Source organism: Oncorhynchus keta, chromosome 8 (assembly GCF_023373465.1).
Source record: "Oncorhynchus keta strain PuntledgeMale-10-30-2019 chromosome 8, Oket_V2, whole genome shotgun sequence".
Taxonomy (NCBI): Eukaryota; Metazoa; Chordata; class Actinopteri; order Salmoniformes; family Salmonidae; genus Oncorhynchus; species Oncorhynchus keta.
Window position 1 is genome coordinate 2956942 of NC_068428.1, and position 22686 is coordinate 2979627.

The 22686-nt window shown below is 46.4% G+C and overlaps 1 protein-coding gene across 2 annotated transcripts in view; it reads right to left on the bottom strand.

Annotated features, from left to right (window-relative positions):
* Positions 1–22686, bottom strand: part of LOC118386568 (rho guanine nucleotide exchange factor TIAM2) — a 37094-nt gene that overhangs the window by 5778 nt on the left and 8630 nt on the right. Inside the window, exons 2-15 of one of the 2 annotated variants that reach the window (XM_052523366.1) lie at positions 21601–21807; positions 20009–21340; positions 17794–18271; positions 15723–15898; positions 14328–14552; positions 12001–12186; positions 11591–11737; positions 8921–8983; positions 7213–7380; positions 6569–6673; positions 6238–6316; positions 5973–6062; positions 5392–5607; positions 4227–4330 (exon numbers count right to left, since the gene is read on the bottom strand). In XM_052523366.1, coding sequence (XP_052379326.1) covers positions 4227–4330; positions 5392–5607; positions 5973–6062; positions 6238–6316; positions 6569–6673; positions 7213–7380; positions 8921–8983; positions 11591–11737; positions 12001–12186; positions 14328–14552; positions 15723–15898; positions 17794–18271; positions 20009–21334 — 3363 coding nt within the window. In that variant the 5' untranslated portion in view covers positions 21335–21340; positions 21601–21807. The remainder of the gene's footprint in view (positions 1–4226; positions 4331–5391; positions 5608–5972; positions 6063–6237; positions 6317–6568; positions 6674–7212; positions 7381–8920; positions 8984–11590; positions 11738–12000; positions 12187–14327; positions 14553–15722; positions 15899–17793; positions 18272–20008; positions 21341–21600; positions 21808–22686) is intronic. The other variant, XM_052523367.1, reaches the window with a different exon arrangement.

A 22686-nucleotide genomic window follows, 5' to 3' on the forward strand; every position in this document is an offset into this window, starting at 1 on the left:
GAATTAGGAGATATTCTCATTTCAGCTCTGAATATCAAATGACTGCCATTTACACAGGGGTGTGACGATTACAAATCAGCTCGGAATCTACTGTAACAAGCACCTAATCTTAAAGGGGAATATCACAATATTTTTTTGCATCCTATGACACGTTGCATCATCATGATGATGTGGATGGAGACACTTTTCTTCTGTATTTATGGAGAGGCAAAGAGTGCAGAGGGTCAGGGTCTACAAATGGCAACCTATTCCCTATATAGTGCACTACTTTTGACCAGCACACTATAAATGGAATGGAGTGCCATTTGAGGTGCATCCCAGGTTTAAGCCATAGGGCTCTGGTCAAAATGTGTGCACACTATTGGGAATAGGGTGTCATTTGGGATGCACACATCATCTAGGAGTATTAGATATTTGTGTTATTACCACAATGATTCAGCCAAAATGAATCAATTCGATTGAATTAGAAAATACTTATTTTGTCAACAATTTTCCATAAGACATAAGACATGAGAGAGAGCGCCTAACAGTGAGGTACCACACGAATAATCTGGTGTCAAGTTTATGAACAAGCATTTCACATCACATACACTTTCACCCTCTCGAAGAACGTTGGAACCAATCAGCGGTTGAACACACGCACGGGCCGAGGCAACCCTCAATAGCAGATTAAACAGATAGGATCCCCCGCCATGGCTTTGTTCATTTTGTCATCACAACGTCTCCCGTCAGGCTATGATAAAGTGCTGACAAACGAATAAATCGCCTTGGTTAGGACTATTGTGCTGCGCTGCAATCCAGCTTTGAAATACCCTCTGAACTAGAAGCAAGGTCGGACAGAGAATGGGGAAAAAGATTCTAAGCGTTAACGACCATGGGCTTATTTACTTCCCGTAACATTTGCTCTCCGTGTGTCTCACATGAGCGTGTAGCCTGTGTATCTTATACTTACAATAAGATCTCAACAGTAAAAACAGTGCATTCAAAAAAAGCTCTTGTTTCTAGGCAACAACATCAAAGCAAAACAACGCGACACTAGTTACGGCACCCATGCATCATCAGTGCAGTGCACCTCAAACACAGAGAGAGTACAGTACAACAATAACTACGATACAGAGAGACACCACAGTACACTAGCTACAGTACTACCAGCAGGGTGATCCCGTCGGCTGCCTGCTCGCAGGCTACGCAGGAGGCCACCTCATCCAGCAACCCGGCCAGCCTGTCCTTCAGGGACTGCCTGAGAGATGACAGAGTGATAGTCCCAGGGATGAAATCCCCCACCCCCACTTCCACCTCACCCTCATCCTCCTGGGGCATTACCCAGCACATAGCCCTGGTCGACAGGGCCACCCGGGGCTGCTTTCCTGGGGTGAACCTCTGGCTGTTGTTGGTGGAGCTGGATAAAAACAACATGCTACATGCGAGGCTGGGCGTTCTGACCTCTGCTGGTAGCCATTAATCCCTGGAAATTCCCACACTCTCCCTCTAACTTCTCTCTCCCTCTCTATCTCTCTCTCTCTCTCTCTCTCTATCTCTCTCTCTCTCTCTCTCTCTTTATTTATGTCACTCTCTGTCACACACACTTAAGGAGTAAGCCTGCAGTTTGTCGTACTACACCTCTCTCTCTCTCTCTCTCTCTCTCTCACTGTGTGTCTCTCTCTCTCTCTCTCTCTCTCTGTCACACACGCTTAGGCGGTAAGCCTGGATTGGATTAGCAGTCTACTCAGGGTCATGTGTGCTGACAAGGCTTGGAGTGTCTATGGGCTTTAGGAGCCTTGGAGGAGGCAGGGAGGGAGGCGTTAGCTGGCTGGGAAAGACATTTGGGCGAGCGGATTTCAAGTGAAAGCAGAGAAAGGGATTTATTTACTTCGAGTAATAGAGGATATTGTCTTTGAAGCAACTGCCTTCAAATCTAAAGGACATGACAGACCAATATAAATGTCAGTAATGTGCAGCGGGTGGCCATTCTATCGCCTCTGACCACACAACATCGGCCAACATTTTCTGTCCATTACGCAATGATCCTACATGTTGAATCGCCACCATTCGTCGACACCATAAGGCAGTGTCATTTGATGTGAATGAATTCCTGAAGTGAGGGACTCTTCTCTCTCAGGCCATTGTTCTACCAGAAGAGTCCCTTCATACTTCCAATAGTTGTTGATATTGTGTGATGGTGTTGTTGTCAATGCCATGGCATTGCAGGTGTGTATGACCTGGGCTTGAACCTGAGACAGTACTCTCCTGGCACCTCATCTCATCTTAGCAGATGTCCTGATCACCACAGAGTAACCCCTGATCACTAACACACGGCATGGGATCAAATACACCACTCACTGCTCTTAAAACTCCACTGACACACACACATTGATAGATATTACTGCACTGTTGGAGCTAGAAAGTATTTCGCTGCATGCTGCGATGACATCGAGAAATCTCTATACGCGACCCACACACACCCTCCAGGCTCTATTTTCACAAACCTAACGCATTGGTAAATCTCTGGCGGTAGCACCATAGGTGCCAGAAATATGTGTCAGAAATCTTTTGGGCTATTTTCACAGCGGGAATTATGAGTGCAGTAGCTGGCAGTGGTGTGAAAGGGCTGGGTTTAGATTAATACATAAATTGGAGGTGTGATGAGGGCTTGGCCACTCACTGGCCAATCAACGCGTTTCATGGCTTAATACTGCATGCCATTGTCTCAAGTTTTGTAGGTTTATTGACAGGCTTTTACGTTGTAATCAACTCCAATTCGGCTCGGGGTACAGACTATTCTCATCATAGTCCATTATGGATTGATACTACAGTTGATTAAATAGCAGAGGCTGCAGTAACTAGTAGTCTATTAGCAGTAAAAAAAAACATCCATGTTTGCTCAATATGTTTGGAGTGTTGAAATTGGCTACATCGCACTTCTTCTCAAATAAAAAATCCTAGGCTCCCGTAAATTGTATTGCATGTGTGAGGCACGTTCTCAATAAGAAAGATGTAGCCTAGGCCTACCTTTGATATGTTTGAATAATTTGAATATGTGTGGTGGAGTGAGTCTTTGGTAACCAGACAAGAGGCGCTCTTTGGAAATGGGGGATGGATACCAGCCGAATGGAGTATTCCCTGCAGGTAGGCCTATGTGAATTGTTCACGCAAAAGCATGATGGCAAAAGCCTCACGAGTAGACCATTAAGGAACCTTTTATCGATAGGCTACTTGGCCAATGCATGGTCAGGATAAGACGCATTGCTGTTGAACCAGCATTCGCTATAGTAGGGTCAGGGTAGCCAACTAAGGTTTTGTTTTTTCATCAAAAAATATTGTTACATGAAAATAACTTACATTTCTCTAAATAGGGTCACCAGTAACAGCTCATCTCTCATTCCATGATGGGCATATGGACATGAGGGGTTTTAAGCACATCCCAAATAATGACAGGAGCTGGCTAATAAAATAATATACAGAACAAAAGGGGATGTACTCTCCAAACACTTTATCGATACTAGTCTTGACTAGCCGACCTGGGTAGGGGGGCAGCCTTCATTGAGAGGAGGGGAGGCTTTGCTTGGTTTTTACGACATGGGAAAAAACAACCATACAAGTTTTACGGGCACAAAAAGCACATCTCTCTTGTCCCATACACATATACAGACGTAGGATCTCAATTTGAGCACTCATTTGTTGTTGAAAATGTTCCTGCACAGCAGTAAATAATAACTTGTAGTCTATTCAAGGTTTAAAAAGGCTTCTAAACTTTGTAATTTCCACTTTACTATTTCAGACTTGATTTGCCCTAACGAAAAATGTATCAACCCCTACAAGTAAATGTAATAATTCACATTCCCTGTTATTTTTCTGTAGTAGTAAACTGGCTCAAATGTAGATCCTACATTTGTAGGCACTGTATATCACGGCTGGATATGCTGCGCTTCTGCTGTCAAAATCCGTGCCATAACCAATCACGTTACCGCTAAAACCAGCTTTCGGTTAGTCTTAAATATCCCCACCAGCACTGCCTGAAATTGGCACTTTTGGCGCACGTTTTTAAGGACACACCTCAGATATTGCCACCCCTTCCACCTCAGCGCAAATTAGATCATACAAGACAGGTAAATTACCAATCCCGGTGGATGTGTTTAAAAATGGCAGAGCGCCGGTCGAATTTACTAACAAGCATTTAATAATTGCGCTGGCTTAATGCCAATCGAAAATAGAGCCCTCCATCTCACCTGGCCGAGCTGCTCCATCTCATCTGCAGGTCGTGGTTGTTGTGACACCTCCCCAAAGGGAAGAGCTACGGAGCTCTCTAGAAGCTCCTGGGGCGGTGGCATATCTGAGAGAGAAGCAGACAGGCCAGTATGATTAAATAGATGGACCACACACACACACACACACACACACACACACACACACACACACACACACACACACACACACACACACACACACACACACACACACACACACACACACACACACACACACACACACACACACACACATATCTACAGGTGCTGAGAGAGAATTCCTGGTTAGACCACTGGAGGCAGTTTTACTGGTTAAATCCACCTGACTGGTGTCAACCAGCATGTATCTGGCTTCACTACAAGCCCAGCAGGCAGGAGCAATTCATTATGCCGCACTCCTCCTCTCCCCGGGGTCTTGCACAGCTTACTTGGCATCACACCAACAGGAATAACAGTATCATGCTTTTTAAAGTAAAAACACGCACACACCCTTACACTGCACACATAAACACATCATTAAATCAATATTGCGTAATGTAATCAAGACAATGATGATTGTCCTCCCATGGTGTTATAAATAGCATGTGGCCATTCCAAACAATAGCCTTGCTGTGCCGCCCAGTGAAATATGCCAGCTCTCTTCTCATTTTCTTAATTGAATCAACATGAGGCATTTTAATGTCTCCATCCAGGCCTAAACACCCTGCAGCATTGGCTGGGCAGGATGGCATTCCCCTCAACATGATGTGGCAGACACACTGGCTCTGTGCTTCAAGATACAAAGGCTGGAAAACACTTTGGCCTGAGGCCCTCTAGTGGGGAAAAATCAAACGTATACCCGGTGAGAAAACACCATGTTCTCCAGATAGTAAACCAAATGTAATGCGAAGTTAGGAACAGGGTAAAAAAAAAATAATAATGTAGTAACTCAACAACACCTGCAATTTCCAAAACACAACATATTTTTTTTGTCTAAGGAATTGTATCTGTGGGAAGGGATGGTATCTTATTCTCTATGTAGTGCACTATAATTGACCAGAGGTCTATGGGCCCTAGTCAAAAGTAGTGCACTATAAAGGGAAGAGTGTGCCCTTTGGGAAGTAGCCTGTATCAAGACAAGGTGAAAATACAAAGTTGTAGTCTCTACCTATAGGCCAGACACCGTGGCTGGGTGGTGGTGGTGGTCCTGGCTGCCAGGGGTCACAGTCTGGCCAGACAGAGGTGTGGTCGCCAGGGACTTGCTCCTCTCGTCTGAGCAGTAGGTGGAGGATCTGGTGGTTGAACATCAGGTGTATCAGCCCCAGGTCCAGATGGGACACACTGGTCCCATTCACAACCAAGATCTCATCCCCCGCTCTCAGACCTGAGGGAAGGACAAGGAGACATCAACCAATCGGACAGTTATCTCCTCAAAGTGTTGACCACTATGGCCTCTTTCTATATTAGAATGGGACTCCATGTCCTTCTGTACGTTTTTATAGATGATGTATGGGATGGGGAGACAGATGGGATGGATAGAGCATAGAAAGTGAGATGCCGGAACAAGGGATTGAACCGCTTTCTCCAGGGGGAAATGTGTGGTCCGGGTGTGGCAACACTACCACTAGTCCAGTAACCCGGCATACCACTACTGTATGTACTCTTAAGGAAAATGTATCAATACTTTATTTTTCTGTCTCTGATACAAAGTAGATATGTCAAATGTATTCGAAAGATGAGTTGAGGTACCTTCAGTGAAAGCCAGTCCCCCTGGGTTGACCTCACTCAAGTAGACATGGCTCTTCCTGGCTCCGTCTACATGGCCTGTCACAGCAAAGCCTATAGGCGATAGAGATCAGAGGTTAACACAGAGTAATACATGATATTATACTGTAATAACACAACCCAAGAGCAAATGGGCTCTTTCCTGCAAACACACACACACACACACACACACACACACACACACACACACACACACACACACACACACACACACACGATCCCTACTCACCAAAGTCTACTGCTGTGTCAGGGCGGGACAGTTGTATGGTGAAAACATTGAGTGGGAAGACCTCAAGCTCTTCATACACCTGTTCAGAAAAAGCACATAGAAGATTGAAAAAGTACTCATCACATACCTCAATGTACTTACTAAAGAGGCCAGATATCACTGAAACTATATTCAAATCATGGGTGGATTATGGTGGAATCTTGAAATGTAGCAAGTTGACTCAGTATCGACTCAGAGATAATACAATGAGTGACTAAATCAATGAATGAATGCTTGTATCAGTGATTGGATCCTGCGTTTTCCCATAGTTACTATACGGCCGGTGCCTCACCAGGTCTCGTAGTGGGTCTGTGGGCGCTGGGGAGAAGGTCTCCGTGTCCTGACCCACCAGTCTCCTCACACGCAGGCAGTGCTGGCTCGGGTCCAGGTGACGCTCCTAGAACAATATCTAAGAGGATAAGTCCATGTTCGTCCCAAATGTCTCCCTATTTCCTATGTAGAAAACTACTTTTGACCAGGACACACTGAGGTTACATCCCAAATGCCACCTTATTCCCTACTTAGTGCACTACTTTTGACCAAAGCCTGACTAGGACCCTTAGACCTCTGGTCAAAAGTAGTGCACTATATAGGGAATACGGTGCCATTTAGCCTCAGTGTGTCAGATATCTTGAGTGCCTTCAGCTACGGTAACTAGCTATACCTCGACTGACCCTGTTCCCGATCAGCTAAAAGGATGCCGTGAGAGAACTTTCTACGGAGGGAAAGCATGAATTATTGAGGTATCAAGAGCAATTAAACTAGTATCTGTTCTGTACCACCCCTACAGCAATCTCCTCCTATCATTTCCTCTTTGCCTTTAACAACCATATCAGTCACTGGAGAATTCACGGCAAAATGCTGACATGGGAGTTATGAGTTAGGAGAGAGTGTTGAAATGTATGAATAATTAGGCGATAGATGCAGTATGCTTACCTTACAGGCCAAAGATAGCAAGTCCGATACGAGGAAATCGGGTTTGATGTGCAGAGTAATGCTTTGGCTGTCAGGCATATTCACACAAACGGGAGTTTCCAAACTGCTGTACCAAGGGTTGCCTTCAGGTGGTGCTATCAACTGCATTTTGGCAAGAGCGTCCAATCTCTGTTAGACAAAGATGGAGAATAATTTATTAATAATTTATTCCGGTTTCTTAACTGAAAATACGTTCTTATATTAAACAGGTTAAATAATTATGTCAAGAATTTAACATCTCTCTCGGCAATGTTTGTGAAAAGTTGTGTTTTCTGGGACGTCTGCCCCCAATGATGCAAATGTTTATACACTATGACAAAAAACGACATCTTTCATTACATCTGTTAAAAATCTATCAGTCAAAGATGTTTAATTAAAACACCACAAAACCCCCAATCTCAGCTGACGTACGGGTCTATTGAACTGAAGTCAAAAGACAGTGAAAGTGCATAGCAACAGGTCTGTGAAAGGGGAGGTCGGGTGGTGTCTCCCATTCACGGATAGGTGTCCCCATTCACTGATAGGTGTCCCCATTCACTGGCCGTACAGAGGGATTAACACCGGTTGACAATAGAATTCTGGGAGAATAAAGACCCTCCGTCAGGCCTAACCCTCCCCAGCCCCCGGACCCTCGAACTCAGCCGCCTCACGCCTGCTTGTTTGCATGGAGCAGTGTCATCAGATCAGCATGCTGTTGAGACAGCTGTGCTAGCCCCGACCCTGTGTGAATAGAAATACCCCCACCTCCATCCCCCCCACCCTCATTCTCCCCTATAAAAGGATTAGTCTGAGGCTGAGATTGATCGACTACGATACTCCTCGAGTACGTACCGAATGGCACCCTATTCCCTATATATTCCCTATATAGTGCTCTGGTCACTATGGGCCCTCAAAAGTAGTGCACGCTATAGGGAATAGGGTGCCATTTTGGATGCATCCCGCCCTAGCACCTGGTTCTAGTGCAAATTTAGGGGCAGTTTTAGGAGACATCAACAAAGAGGAAAAGTTTGACGAGGCCTGACAAACAGGGTTGGGTAGGTTACTTTCTAAATGTAATCCGTTACAGTTACTAGTTACCTGTCAAATTGTAATCAGTAACGTAACTTTTTAGATTACCAAAACTCAGTAACATTACCTAATTACTTTCAGTTAATTTTGGATTACTTCCCCCTTAAGAGACATTAGAAGAGGACTTAAAGGATCCCACAAACGTATTTGGTGTGCCATACTGGTCTCTGACTTGTAGTCAGACTCGCTCAGGTGGAACAAACTGAAACTTGTGCCTTTTTTCAATGCGGAGTTGAATGTCATTGAGAAAACAGAAAGGTGTCACAATGTATTTTTGTCTCTCGCAATCATCCTTTCTGAATTTAAAAGTAATCCAAGAAGTAATCATCTAGTTTTTCAAAAGTATCTGTAATCTGATTACAATATTTTCACTGGTAACAACTGACTAAAGGTATTTTTTTTGTAATCAGATTACATGTAATCGGTTACTACCCAACCCTGCTGACAAATGTATCAATGACAACTTAAAGTTATTATTGAATAGAATATTTTAATGCAAGTTACCTGGTGAATTATGATAAATTAGCCATATTTCCACTGGTTGCAGGAAATTATGAGGTAACATGTTGGGGGAAAAATCCAGACAAAGTGCTTACTGTACCTCTGAGCTGCAGTGGTTGGGGATATGCCCAGCAGGCACTCCAATACTTTGTCCTTCAAAAACCTGGAACATGGAAAAAAAAGCACATGCACATTAAGCCTACTCAGTGACTCAGGAGAAAAATGCACACTAAAAAGAACTAACTCAGTCTATATTTACAACGTAATACATTTAATTAAAAACTATCTATCTAAAACCAAAGGCTTTGATACTATTCTGATCCAGATTGAGGCCGAAATAAGACTTGGAGGATCCATGGGAAGAAATAAGGGGTTTGGTGATGCTGAAATTACAGGTCTGGCAGTGAGGCAGATGGAACGGCTCTCATCAGGCTGGCGGGGATGGAGACTGTCTCCTCTCCACCCAGATACCAGTCTGCCCTCAGCAGAGATACCGCTACCAATACCACCGCCCTCAGCCCACCACCAGTGGCAGGCAGGACCACCACAGAGACAAGGGGTCATGCCTATGTCAACAAATGCCAACAGCTTACTGGAACTTAACAACAACCAACTCAAAATGCACACAAAATGCTTGAGTGCTGCATAGTTGCATGATTTGAGTCATTTTTCATCTTTACCTATTCTGTTTCCAGAAGAGGGGGTTGAGTAACACTCACTGATTGACTGACTGACTGACTCCTCACCTTGACATCACAGCTCTCTGGAAGCAGTAATAGGGCTCTTAAAGTGACAAGCCCCCCCCCAATCACCCTACAATAAAAATACATTGCTGGGCTGGCGGAGAAGGGGGTAAGAGTAGAGTCACTTCAGTAAATGTGGGGCTGTAGGACGTTTAGTGGACAGCGCGGCGGTTTACACAGACCATCTGCTTGTCGCTGCTGGCATGCTGCAGCTTGCAACAATTAACCACATGTGGCTTCCAGTAATGTCTGTTCCATCTCGGTTCCATTGAGTGGTCGAGCTGGCCTCTCTATAGGGAGATTAGACTTTCTCTGACTCAGGCTCATAACAAAGAACTTCACTGCTCGGAAATCTCTCCCTGTCCGCCCCGTGAGTAAGGAGGGAATCATGTATTTGGGCACAACATTTGACCTGTGTACAGAGATCTATGGACCGTCATCGTATATGTGTGTATTGTATTACATTTACATTACATTTAAGTCATTTAGCAAACGCTCTTATCCAGAGCGACTTACAAATTGGTGCATTCACCTTATGACATCCAGTGGAACAGCCACTTTACAATAGTGCATCTAAATCTTTTAAGGGGGGGTGAGAAGGATTACTTTATCCTATCCTAGGTATTCCTTAAAGAGGTGGGGTTTCAGGTGTCTCCGGAAGGTGGTGATTGACTCCGCTGTCCTGGCGTCGTGAGGGAGTGTGTTCCACCATTGGGGAGCCAGAGCAGCGAACAGTTTTGACTGGGCTGAGCGGGAACTGTACTTCCTCAGTGGTAGGGAAGTACAGTTCCCGCTCAGCCCAGTCAAAACTGTTCGCTGCTCTGGCTCCCCAATGGTGGAACACACTCCCTCACGACGTATTAGACAGCGATGGTTCACATGAGACATAATATGTATAAGCATGGTGCATGTGTGGTGTTACAGCGGTGGATCAGGTTATTACCCAGACACCACTGGGCGTTACCAACGTATGCCGTTAAGCATATGGATGCGCCACGTGAGTACACAGACGCCAGGCATGCCTGTGACTACGACTGTGCGATGTATCTTTCGGAATGTCAACACAGAGCATGTGTTGACCATGTCTATCTTATTATCCATCCCATTATACAATACAGCCAGTCTGCCTAATGCAATGTCACACTGGACAGAACTAAACAATGACGGGAGAGCAGAGGGGCCCAGTGTGGTTTGTCCTTCGCTGAAGACCTAGGGATAAATGATCCTATCAACATCCCAAAATAGACTGCTCTCTGAGTGCTGTTTATCAACTGTTTATCAACAGAGACAGGGCCAGAGCCAGGGCGGGTGGGGCTTGGGCTGGGATAGGGGTTGGGTCTGGGGCTAGCTCTGGGACAGGGGTAGGGGTAGGGACTAAGACAGGGCCAGTGGATGGTACAGAACTGGGACTAGGGGCTGGGACTGTTAGAGAGACTGACTTGACTTCAATGACTGATGAGAATTTGTGCAGATTGCTAGCTCTGAAAACAAATCATCTGCCTCACTCATCACCTCTATTTGGAATGTTCCCAAACGACGTACAGGAAGGATAGTTTTGCGACGAGCAACCCCCTGACTCCCTCCCGCTGGAAAATGTAGTCAGTTCAACTCCCTCCGTCTGCTTAATTTATGGGTCCCGGCTCGTGAGGAGTCAGACGGTGCTTAAAAAGCATTCCAGGAACCAACCCGCTTCTTTTTCTCTGGTGGATTTATCAAACATGCTCTCCGTTTAAAACAGAAGGGCTCCAGAAACGTGCCATTGTGTTGGGAGCCAAGAGGTCCCTTGTAAAGGATTGTTTAAAAGGAGAACAGGCAAAAGGCAAACGGGAGAACCTGCACAGATCTTTTCCCAGTTGATGGTGCAGTTCACCTAACTAAGGGGGGTGGTTGTATGGAGGGTGGTTGTATGGAGGTTGTAGAAAGGTTGTAGGGCGGTTGTTATAGGGAGTTTGTAGGGCAGTTGTAGGGCGGTTGTGGGAAGGTTGTAGGAAGGATGTAAAGGAGGCTCTAGGGAGGTTATACAGTACCTGGGACACGGACTCCCTCTTCTCCTTGCTGCGTTTGGTCAAGCTGTCCAGGCCCTTGAGGGAGGAGAAGAGGCCTCTCTTACTCCGAGCCCCTCTGGAAAAAGATCGGCAACGTCTCCGCAGGGTCGCCTCGTCACGGGTGCAGATCTGAGAACAGACATTGAAGACATCCCTTCTGTGGTTAGCGACTCTAAAGAGCCCAAGACTCTGTATTACAAATCTGACCAGAGAGGACGCTGATGTTTTCTGATCATAGTAAACATAGATGGCATTCAATAACATTGCTTAATTGCACCTAAGGGGATAAATAAAGGTGTTATCAATGGAACTGTTCCAGAGAATGTGTGAAATCCAATGTCCCAAGCTGAGGGTGGATATGGATGTAAAGCCTTAGGGAGACCAGGCCTCACCAGGGCATGAAAGGAGGAGACAGAGAAGATCCCCAGGCGTCCCAGAGCGGTCTTAGAGGGGCGTCCTGCCACGGCCAGGAGACTCTTGGGGTTAGGGAGCTCACCGCCCTGCAGGCTGGCCAGGTAGCAGCGCATCCGGAACAGATCCATGTGGAACTTCTCCAGGTTCTGCTCCCACTGCTGGATCTGGGGAGAAACAGACAGGACAGGCACCCAGGGTTACACCACAGTACATAGGGTTACAGTCCCCTTCAAGGTGACAGAATGGCCTCTCCACCCTCTCATTGACAAAGAGAGACCAGGCGGGGCAGGAACAGACTCACAGTCACAGCCAGAGCCATGTAGAGTTTGGCCAAGTTTGACACAGTTTGCCACGTTAACGCCTTCATTCACACATTTTTGGTGATGTGACCATACGAGAGCACCTGTATGTGAGGGTGACAGAATGGCCCCCCACCCTCTCATTCAGAAGGGCGTCTCCAACTACAGAACGAGCCACATGTCTAATTGGAGTGACATAATCACATCTAATCACCCTCATCTCTCTCTCTCTCGCTCTCATTCTCCCTCTCTTCTCTCAATCCCCCATTCTCGTTCTCCTTCACAGAGGGTGAATGTGTTATAACGGTGTCGTTGTTTGTGAGATGAGGATTTAAATCTAGAGAGGAGGTTTAAGAGGTTCACTTCAAATGGCAGAGAGAGAGCTAGTATCACTTTCAGAGAGACCGACCGTCAGACATCAAAGTGGCCGGTGGGCCTGGAGATGAGATGAGACCAGCTGCTGTAGAGCTCAGTAGAGGCTCTGGGGGTTTGACCCCCCCCCCCTCTCTCATCTGATTACCTCACAAACTGGGCATGATGACCCCCCTCCTCCTGGCCTGCCATTAAGAAGAAAGGACACCTAACTACCCCTAATGCTGCTACCGGGAAACACTGCTGTCTGTAAACACATCAGCATTTGGTTTGTTACGCTATAAAATGTCCCCCTCATCTGGGTTTCCCATTACAACAGACTTCAATGAGGAGTGGATAGAATGTGTTGATGGTACTAGTCTATTAGACTGAGAACATCTGGAATAAAAATGTCATGGTGGCAGGGAACTTGGGTCGGAAAGATTAAAACTCCCGTTTCACCAAATGCTGCTGCCAACACATATACGCTCATGTCAATATGTTCCACAACCACAAGGAAGGTTGTTATATCGTAATGATTTTTGCCATTACATGGAGGTTGTAACTCGCAGAGTATGGACAGAAACAAGAAGATGTCATGCAGGTGTTAAATTATGTATGGTTCTACAGGAATAGAATGGTCTAGTTTGCATTGGAGCTGAGACACTAATGACCTAATAGGTTAAAGGGTTAAGGTTAGGGGTAGATTTAGGGTTAGGGGTTAGGGAAAATAGGTTTTTGGATGGGAATCAATTATTTGGTCACCACAAGCATAGCAATATAAATTTGATTTTGATCTGTGTGTGTGTGTGTGTGTGTGTGTGTGTGTGTGTGTGTGTGTGTGTGTGTGTGTGTGTGTGTGTGTGTGTGTGTGTGTGTGTGTGTGTGTGTGTGTGTGTGTGTGTGTGTGTGTGTGTGTGTGTGTGTGTGTGTGTACTTGCGTGTGAGGGCCAGACTACTGCATTTTGGGCGCCCCCAAAATGTATTTTTTTAAAATAAATATCTGTAGAAAAAATGTACAGTTTTATAATGCTTTTCTACACATTTGTCATGAGGCTATGAGGAAAATGTTGCAGTTTTAAAGCTAATTTCCTGCTATTCTACACTTGTTGCCATAGGTCAGAGAGAAAATGTGCTGTTTCATAGCTATTGTTCACATTTTGCCATGGGTCAGAGAGAAAATGTGCTGTTTCATAGCTATTGTTCACATTTTGCCATGAAACTGAGAGAAAGTTGTGCAGTTATAAAGCTAATTTCCTACAATTCTACACATTTTGCTATCATATGGGGGTCCACAACTCCCTGACCACCATGGGGCCCACAACTCCCCCTCAAAAAATTGGTTGGGGGCCCCCTAGAGGTCGGCGGCCTTGTGCATGTGCCCTTCGTGCTCGTTCGGTAAAATGACCGTGGTCTTCAGATCAAGGGCCACCCTAAGACTGAGCCAGTCAAACAAGCAGTTTGTTAAATTGGCCTAACCATAACCTTAATTCTAACGCGAGCCCTAATTGTAACACTAAACCTAACCCCTAAGCCTAAAATATATTTATCTGAATTTTTCTCATTTTACTATCCTTGTGAGGACTTTTGGTGTCCACAAGGATAGTTACACACAAACACACACACACAGCCACTAGACCATCTCAGTGCCTCACCTGGCTCTCGATGGCCTTCCTGTTCCTTTGGTCACTGATGACAGACAGCTGCAGCTCAGCCATCTTCTTCATCTTGCTGTCCATGTCTATCTTCTGCAGCAGGACGCGTGTCTGGCTCCTCAGTAACCGCACCGTGTCCTCCTTCCCCTGTCTCTTAGCCAGCAGAGAGGCGCTGGCAGAGTGGATGGCCGTCACCCAGTTCTCCAGGTCTGTTTGATTGGCAGCCTGCGGGGAGGAACAGGGCTAGATGACACAGTGCCACGGTTGGGTCGGGGGGACATGGGGCCAGGTGACACAGTGCCAGGCCAGGGGAAGGGCAGGAGAACATGGCTCTCATTTCCCGTCTTTCTTTCTCTCTTCCCAGACGCCAGGGATCCTTAAGTGCCAGACAAAAGCCCGTTTACATGTTCGTGACTACGCTAAGAAGTTTCACTTCCCTCAGTTTCCCCCTCGTTGCCATGGTGCGTTGGGTAGATACAGCCCTGCAGTGTGATTTGTGTGTCTAGTAAACACTTGGTGAATGAATCAAATGAACATTACTCTCTGGGAGGAAGGTGTTTTCAACGATTGTAAAACTGAGTGCGGAGAACATTAAAGAGAGACAACACTTTCCCTCTCAAAATGTGGAAAAAGAGGACAACAACCCTACTGCCAAACAGAAACACAGGATGCATGCCAAATGGAACCCTATTCTCTACACAGTACACAACTTTTGACCAGGGCCCATAGGGCACTATGTAGGGAATAGGATGCCATTTAGGGCGCACATATACACGACTAGTCTACTCAGACCAGCCAGTAGGGATGCTTTTCCCAACCATACCATTTGACCCCTTTATAGAACGTATGACAATGGAGCTCTAAAGCCGACAGTGCATCCAGACAGAACATAACCAACACCAATATAGTCATTACCAACCAGAACAGCGGCACATTCCATCCTAAAAAGCAGACGTTCAGCCCAGTCCCATAGCATATGGAGTTGTTCAAATATATAACCCTTCTGAAAAAGAATTGCAACAGACTGAGTTGAAAAAACACAACTCCATCACAAGGGGTCCATGAGGCAGGAGCAGGGGCATACAGCAGAAAACCCTAAAATGTTCCTTCTTACTCATTCACACTGTGCGCAAAGAAAAAGAGATCCACCTACAAAACAAAACAAGGGACAAGCTTACAGCACGGCAGTGTCCGATTTGTAAAGAATGCATGAAAAATGACGGCGTACTGCAGATCTCAAACGACAATAGTGAATGAGGACCTCCCTGACGAGTGCCTCCGTTGACGGCACAACGGTCTGTGTAGAACTGACCTCGGCCTCAGTCTATTCCACAGGCACATACAGGTACTTCCGGGCTTGAGAGTCCTGGTGAGCGAGCCTAGGTTAGAACGTACCTGGAACAGATAGACATCTCCGTAGGCGTTGCTCAGACAGAAGACGTTCTCCTTCTTGGGGTGTTCGGGGACGGCCTGGACAATGCTGTCCTCGGCCAGCAGGGCGTAGCGCGGGGACAGCTCCTGCTCGGGACAGCTGCTTTTCCCATAGGTCTCATAGAACAGGAGGGTACACCCTGTATGCACCAGGGAGGAGAGGAGGCTTTAGCTAAGACACCGCTCTAGAACCATATTGTGAGACAATGACCCAATGTCAAGGGGAATACCTACAGAACATACAGTGCATTCGGGAAAGTATTCAGACCCCTTGTCTTTTTCCCAATTGTTTTACATTACAGCATTATTCTAAAATGAAAAAAAAAAACATTCTCAAAAATCTACACACAATACACCATAATGACAAAGGGAAAACAGGTATTTTGACATTTCAGGACGTGTAAAAAACATACAACAAAAATAACTTATTTACATAAGTATTCAGACCCTTTGCCATGAGACTCTAAATTGAGCTCAGGTGTATCCTGTTTCCATTGATCATCCTTGAGATGTTTCTACAACTTGATTGGAGTCCACTTGTGGTAAATTCAATTGATCGGACATGATTTGGAAAGGCACACACCTGTCTATGTAAGGTCCCACAGTTGTCAGTGCATGTCGGCAAAAACCAAGTCATGGGGTCGAAGGAATTGTCCGTAAAGCTCAGACAGGATTGCATCGATGCAGGATACCAAAAAATATCTGCAGCATTGAAGGTCCCCAAGACGACAGTGGCCTCAATCATTCTTAAATGATAGAAGTGTTTTGGAACCACAAAGACCTTTCCTAGAGCTGGCCCCCCAGCCAAACTGAGCAATTGGGGGAGAAGGGCCTTGGTCAGGGAGGTGACCGAGAACCCGATGGTCCCTCTGACAGAGCTCCAGAATTCCTCTGTAGAGATGGAAGAACCTTCCAGTAGGACAACCCTCTCTGCAGCACTCTACCAATCAGGCCTTTATGTTAGAGTGGCCAGGCGGAAGTCACTCCTCAGTAAAAGGCACATGACAGCCCACTTGGAGTTTGCAAAAAGGCATCTAAAGGACTCTCAGACCATGAGAAACAAGATTCTCTGGTCTGATTAAACCAAGATTGAACTCTTCGGCCTGTTCCAAGCGTCACATCTGGAGGAAACCTGGCACCATACCTATGGTGAAGCATGGTGGTGGCAGCATCATGCTGTGGGGATGTTTTTCAGCGGCAGGGACTGGGAGAGTAGTCAGGATTGAGGGAAAGATGAACAGAGCAAAGTAGAGAGAGATCCTTGATGAAAACCTGCCCCAGAGCACTCAGGAGCTCAGACTGGGGTGAAGGTTCACCTTCCAACAGGACAACGACCCTAAGCACATGGCCAAGACAACCCCGAAGTGGCTTCGGGACAAGCCTCTGAATGTCCTAGAGTGGCTCAACCTGATTGAACATCTCTGGAGAGACCTGAAAATAGCTGTGCAACGACGCTCCCCATCCAACCTGACAGAGCTTGAGAGGATCTGCAGAAAAGAATGGGAGAAACTCCCCAAATACAGGTGTGCCAAGTTTGTAGCGTCATACCCAAGAAGACTTGAGGCTGTAATTGCTGCCAAAGGTGCTTCAACAAAGTACTGAGTAAAGGGTCTGAATACTTATGCCAATGTGATGTTTCTGATTTGTACGAAACTTTCAAAAATGTCTAAACACCCGTTTTTAAATCTGTAACGTAAATCTGTAACGTAACAAAATGTGGAAAAAGTCAAGGTGTCTGAATACTCTCCGAATGCACTGTACAGTATATAAAACAAAATACATGTAGTAGCAGATGCTGTTCTGTTAACCTTTATTTAACCAGGTTGTCATATTATGGTCAGAAGACTTCTTTCCCAAGGGGGACCTAAGAGGCATCCCAAATGGCACCCTATTCCCTTTATAGTGCTCTAGGGTTCTGGTCAAAAGAAGTGCACTATATAGGGAATAGGGTGCCATTTGGGACGTAAACCCAATTGGCTGTATGTAGCACAGGTTATTTCGAGCGAGTGCAGGTAGAAGGAGGAGGGAGCCCTACCTTTAAGTGTGACCCAGAACTGCCTCCACTTCCTACGGGCCACCAGCTCCAGCTTCCTGTCCTTGTGCAGCGTGAGGATGGGTTTGAAGTAGAGCCAGCCGGCTCTGCGCACCACCCCCTGCTCCTTCTCAAACAGCAGGTCCAGCTGCTCCAGGGAACCCAGGGAGCCACTGCCACTGCTCTCCCCCTGCTCTCCCTCTCCTATTCCCCCCCCTCCTCCTATCTCCTCCTCCTCTCCCTCCTCCGAGGGCTCAGTCCTCTCCGGCCCACTGTTGCGTCCTGTCTCCAGCTCCTGCATGAAGTTCTCGTAGATGTTCTGGCGCAGAGCGTCACTGTGGCACTGTTGGCCCTGGGTGTGGGTGTAGGCCTGGGTGTGGAGGGGATTCCACAGTGGACCAGTTAACTGGGAGCTAGAGTTACCTAACCCATGGTCCACTCCACTGCTAAAGCCCTCACTGGTCTCACTACCGTAAGGCTCCTAGGGAGAGAGAGACAGAGCAGGGTGGTTGGAGAGGAAAGAATGAATAAATAGCTTGCTAGACCTTAAAAAGACCCGTAAAAGTTGAATGATCGTCTAACAATATGGCAATATCAGGGACACAGACGAGCCACATTCTCATGTATTTCTCGATTGACCATTTCCTGGACAGGATGCCATGATTTTCTGTTTGTATTAGGACATAATATGAGATGTATTGTGAGATACTCTAACATGATATGATACAATCATTCCCTGGAATGTTGCTGGTACGAGTAACAGAAGACATGGATATTATACAGACCAATCTAGAGCAAACATTCTTAGGACCTGGCCTTGGCTTGTGTTATAGCTGGAATCGCTCACAGGAGCAGGAGCCTACCCAGCTAGCACATTTGGTTCCTTGGAAGTTGTGGGTTTCGGTTTCCCATTGGTTCTGGGAGTGAAAACAACATGTTTCCTGTCCGGTAAAATGGAAAGTTCTAAGAAAGGAAGTGAACATTTTGCCTGTTCTGGGTTGCAGGGAAGTCTCGGGAACGTATTACTATGGTTCCCTGAACATTTTCCTGGGAGGTTTTATTAACGTTCTGAGAACAGAAATGACAGGTTTATTTGAAGGTAATTAAATAACATGCTAAGAACACGCCTCAATAAGACTTTTAATAACACTTCTAGCTTAGGCTAACTGTTTTGAACTCCAAACACAGAACACATGGAAATGAATTTGCTTCGGTATTAATCATGCAAACACATTTATAGTTTTAAATCTGGCACGGCGTCAGTGAGATTCAAACCGGGATCTTCTGTTTTCTATCCGTGGAATTAGTCGATGCCAGCTACCCCAGCAAAGGGTTACCTGTCATCCCGTCTGGTTCGGAGGAGCATTTCCCGGGGGCGAGGCCTACCCCAATCTGCTTAATAAAAATGCCATATTGCATTCTGTCTTTGTTGTCCATTCAGTTAAGCCTGTACTCGATAAAACTGAAATTCCCATTTATTTCTTAACGTTCTCGGAACTATTTTCGCAAAAAATCCCCAACGTCAAACGAGTTGGAGAGCGTTACCACAATTGAAATGAAATGTAACCATGTTTGAACTTTTAGGAAGTAATGAAATACCAATGTAATGTTCTCCAGCAGCAAAAAGAGCGGGGGAGGTTTCCTTTCTGAACCGACATCATCGATCTTTGAAATCTTTCCCATGTAAATATCATAGAATTCTACACAACGTCTTAGGGAGACTGAACTATAGTCTTACATAATATCTGTCAAAATTATATAAGGTTCTGAAAATGTTCCAGCGGGTAACTATTGTTGGAATAATTTAGTTTGTGGTGCCTTTTCCTTTCATAGTAGTGTTTATCGCAATGGCTTGATGTTGTTTATTAAAGGACAAGCTACAAAAGTATCTCCAAGGATCCAGTCTGTCAGATATAAGTCTGAGGGTGTTCAGGAACCATAGGATGACGTGTGACAGAGAGACATTCATGTGGCACTGCAATGATCTGCATCGCCAGACTGGATTTAAGAGCCAACGGCCATTAGCCAATCACGTTGACCCAAACAACCTAAACAATGCGATTACCACCACACAGACTCAGCGAGCAGTCTTATCGCATCGCTTCGACAACTGGGGACACGTCATATAATAAAGAGTCTACACTACATGCCCAGTCTTCCCTCCTTCACGGTGTACCCTTCCCTCCTCCCCTCCCTCTTTCTTCCCCTTTTTACTCACCTGTAGTCTTCTTTTCTTCCTGCTCAGACTTCCCGTCCAGTCGCCGAGGCGCCTGATGCGGCTCTTCAGGTTGTCCTTTCTGCTGTTACCGACCACGATGGCGGAGGGCTCGGTGGACACCGTGGCAGTAACCCTCCTGCATGGCAGCGTGCGACTGTGAGAGGAGTAGCGCTGGTCGTACAACCCCGAGCTCTCTTCCTGGATGACCGCGTCCAGGGTCAGTAACGAAGTGAGCGACCCCCGTTGCTGGGGGACGTCCTGGAACTGAGCAGTGGGGAACACAGCCGCCACGCTGGGGTTAGAGTAGAGGTCCGACAGGGACACAGGAGGGGACATGAGGCTAAACGGACTCTTCTCCGGATGAAGGATCATGGAGTCCCCGATGCCACTGTCCTCAGTGCGGCCCGAAGAGCAAGTGTTATACCCGTTGCTGTTAAACCCTCGGCTTGTATATTGACCGTTACCATCCACAGTCTGGAAGAGGAGGCTGGGGTTGAACCCCGGGGAGATGTCCTCAGTGTGGGCGGACGAGAAGGTGTTGAAGCCGCAGCCCGTCTCCTCGGTGCGAGTGGAGGAGTAGGTGGTGTAGCCGCTGCTGTTGTCCCCCGCTACGGTCTGACTACAGGTGAACACATTGTCATTGAGCTCCGTGGGGTTCCCCCAGGGAGAGTCGTACCAGGAGCCCTCGGAGCTCAGGGAGCTGCCCTTGCTGGTCCTAGTCAGAGAGGGCTCGGGGGCGGCTACCACAGGGTGGCTGTGGCCTGACAGATCCTGGGGCTCCAGCGACATCCGCATGGTGTTGGTGAACTCAACACGCATGCTGCCATCCTTACAGAGAAGCACCTTGGGGCTGCTGCGGCTCTCTAGGGGAACCCTGTGCTCACACGGAGAAGTCCTCTCGGGGGTACGCTGTCCATTAGCCTCGAGACCGTTAACACTCTCCCCACTACTCTCCAGGTAACTGTAACCTGTATGACAGACATTTTTCCTGGTCACTTGGGAACTGTCCCCTCTGCCACACCTCTGTGGAGAGATGGGCTTCAGCTTGGCTCCCGGGGGCCCCCCCAGTTCCCTTCCCTCCTTAGTGATGTGGTGCTCATAGTGTTTCGAAGAGCCATACGGCTGGTTGTGAGTGATCTTGTGCTGGGGCAGGCAGACCCTCCCCCCTTTGCCTCTGGTTCTGTATCCCTGGCCGCTCCCCTCGCTGCCCCTCCACCAGCTATGGGGGGACAGGGCCTCCTCTTTAGCGGAGTAGAACTTTAGAGAGCAGGATTTGGATTTCCCAGGGACGTTAAAGCTGCTGTACTGGCTATCAGTGTTTCCCATTCTGATCTGCTGGGCAGAAGACAAAACATCAGAATGAGAGATAATCAAAACAGGATGTATTTCATTGTAATGAAAAAGTAATTTGTTGTTAACTGACTTCCCTGGTAAAAAAAAAATATGACAGGAAATGAACTCACATGAGGTTAAACAAAATAAAATCACGTAAAGACAATGTTGAATAAAATAAAATGAAATCACACGAGGTTAAATGAAATGAAAGCACATAAAAAATGATTGTATGCACATCAGCTGTAAAGTTATCTTACCAGTTGTGGTGTCTGTCCTCAGGACAAACTTAGATACTACTCTGCATACTCCTATGAGTTACGTCTCAGCAGCGCTAGCTAGGCTCTGTGTCGTTGTGTGATCTCTTCAGGACTGAGCACCTCTCTCTCTCACACACTCACACAGCTGCTCTCTCTCTCTCTCTCTCTCTCTCTCTCTCTCTCTCTCTCTCTCTCTCTCCGACTCATCTGTAGGGAAACAGAGGAGGGAGGGGCTTCGGTCAGTTCCACACACAGTCTGCCTTGTGTGTGAGCCTACTGTGGTTAGAGCCCCACCCCAAATCTAAACACCCCTTCTTCCTTGGCTTGGCCATCCCCCCTCTCCACTCAGCCTCCTTCCATGACATACTGCTACTGAGCTGGTGAAGGGACCTTTTTAAAAGCAGACTTCATTCTGTCACATGTTTATTTTGGTTCTCAGGAATTCCGAGCAATTTTCTCTTCTCTACAAAAAAAAAAATATCCTCCACTGTAAAGACGGTTGAGTTGAAGTCATCAGACAAGGCTATTTGGAGAGTCACCACAAGCAATGTCTCTGAGTTCTTCATAGAGTCAGATTTAAACTTTCAAAAACGAACACAAGTTAGAAATCTCGAGTCAGATCAAGTTCAAGCCAAAAAGAATGAAAGAGAACATATCCTTAAGGTAAAACAATTAAGGACATTTTGAAATACAATATGACACTGATGAAAAATGACATCAACCCCAGTGTTTCCTGAAACAGATAAAGCCTCAGAGACTGTTTACATCTTGCCCAGAGTTGTTTTTTTCCCTGAGAGACAGAGAGGTTACAGTGGCCCGAGGTTCACTGTGTTCCACAGTAAAACTAAAGCAGCACTACGCCTTTCCTGTCCTGGGCTCATTCATACTGAAGAGGGAGGAGAGGAGTGGAAAGGAAGAGGAGGAGAGGAGGACAGAGCCCTGGCTTCACAAAGCAGGGTGAGAATACATCACACTGCTTACCCGAAAAACATTAACAACCCTTGACCCCTTCGTTTAACCCAACAGGAAGCACCGATGGAGAAACCTTGGATGCCGAAGCACCCAGTCAGATGGCAGAGAAAAGAG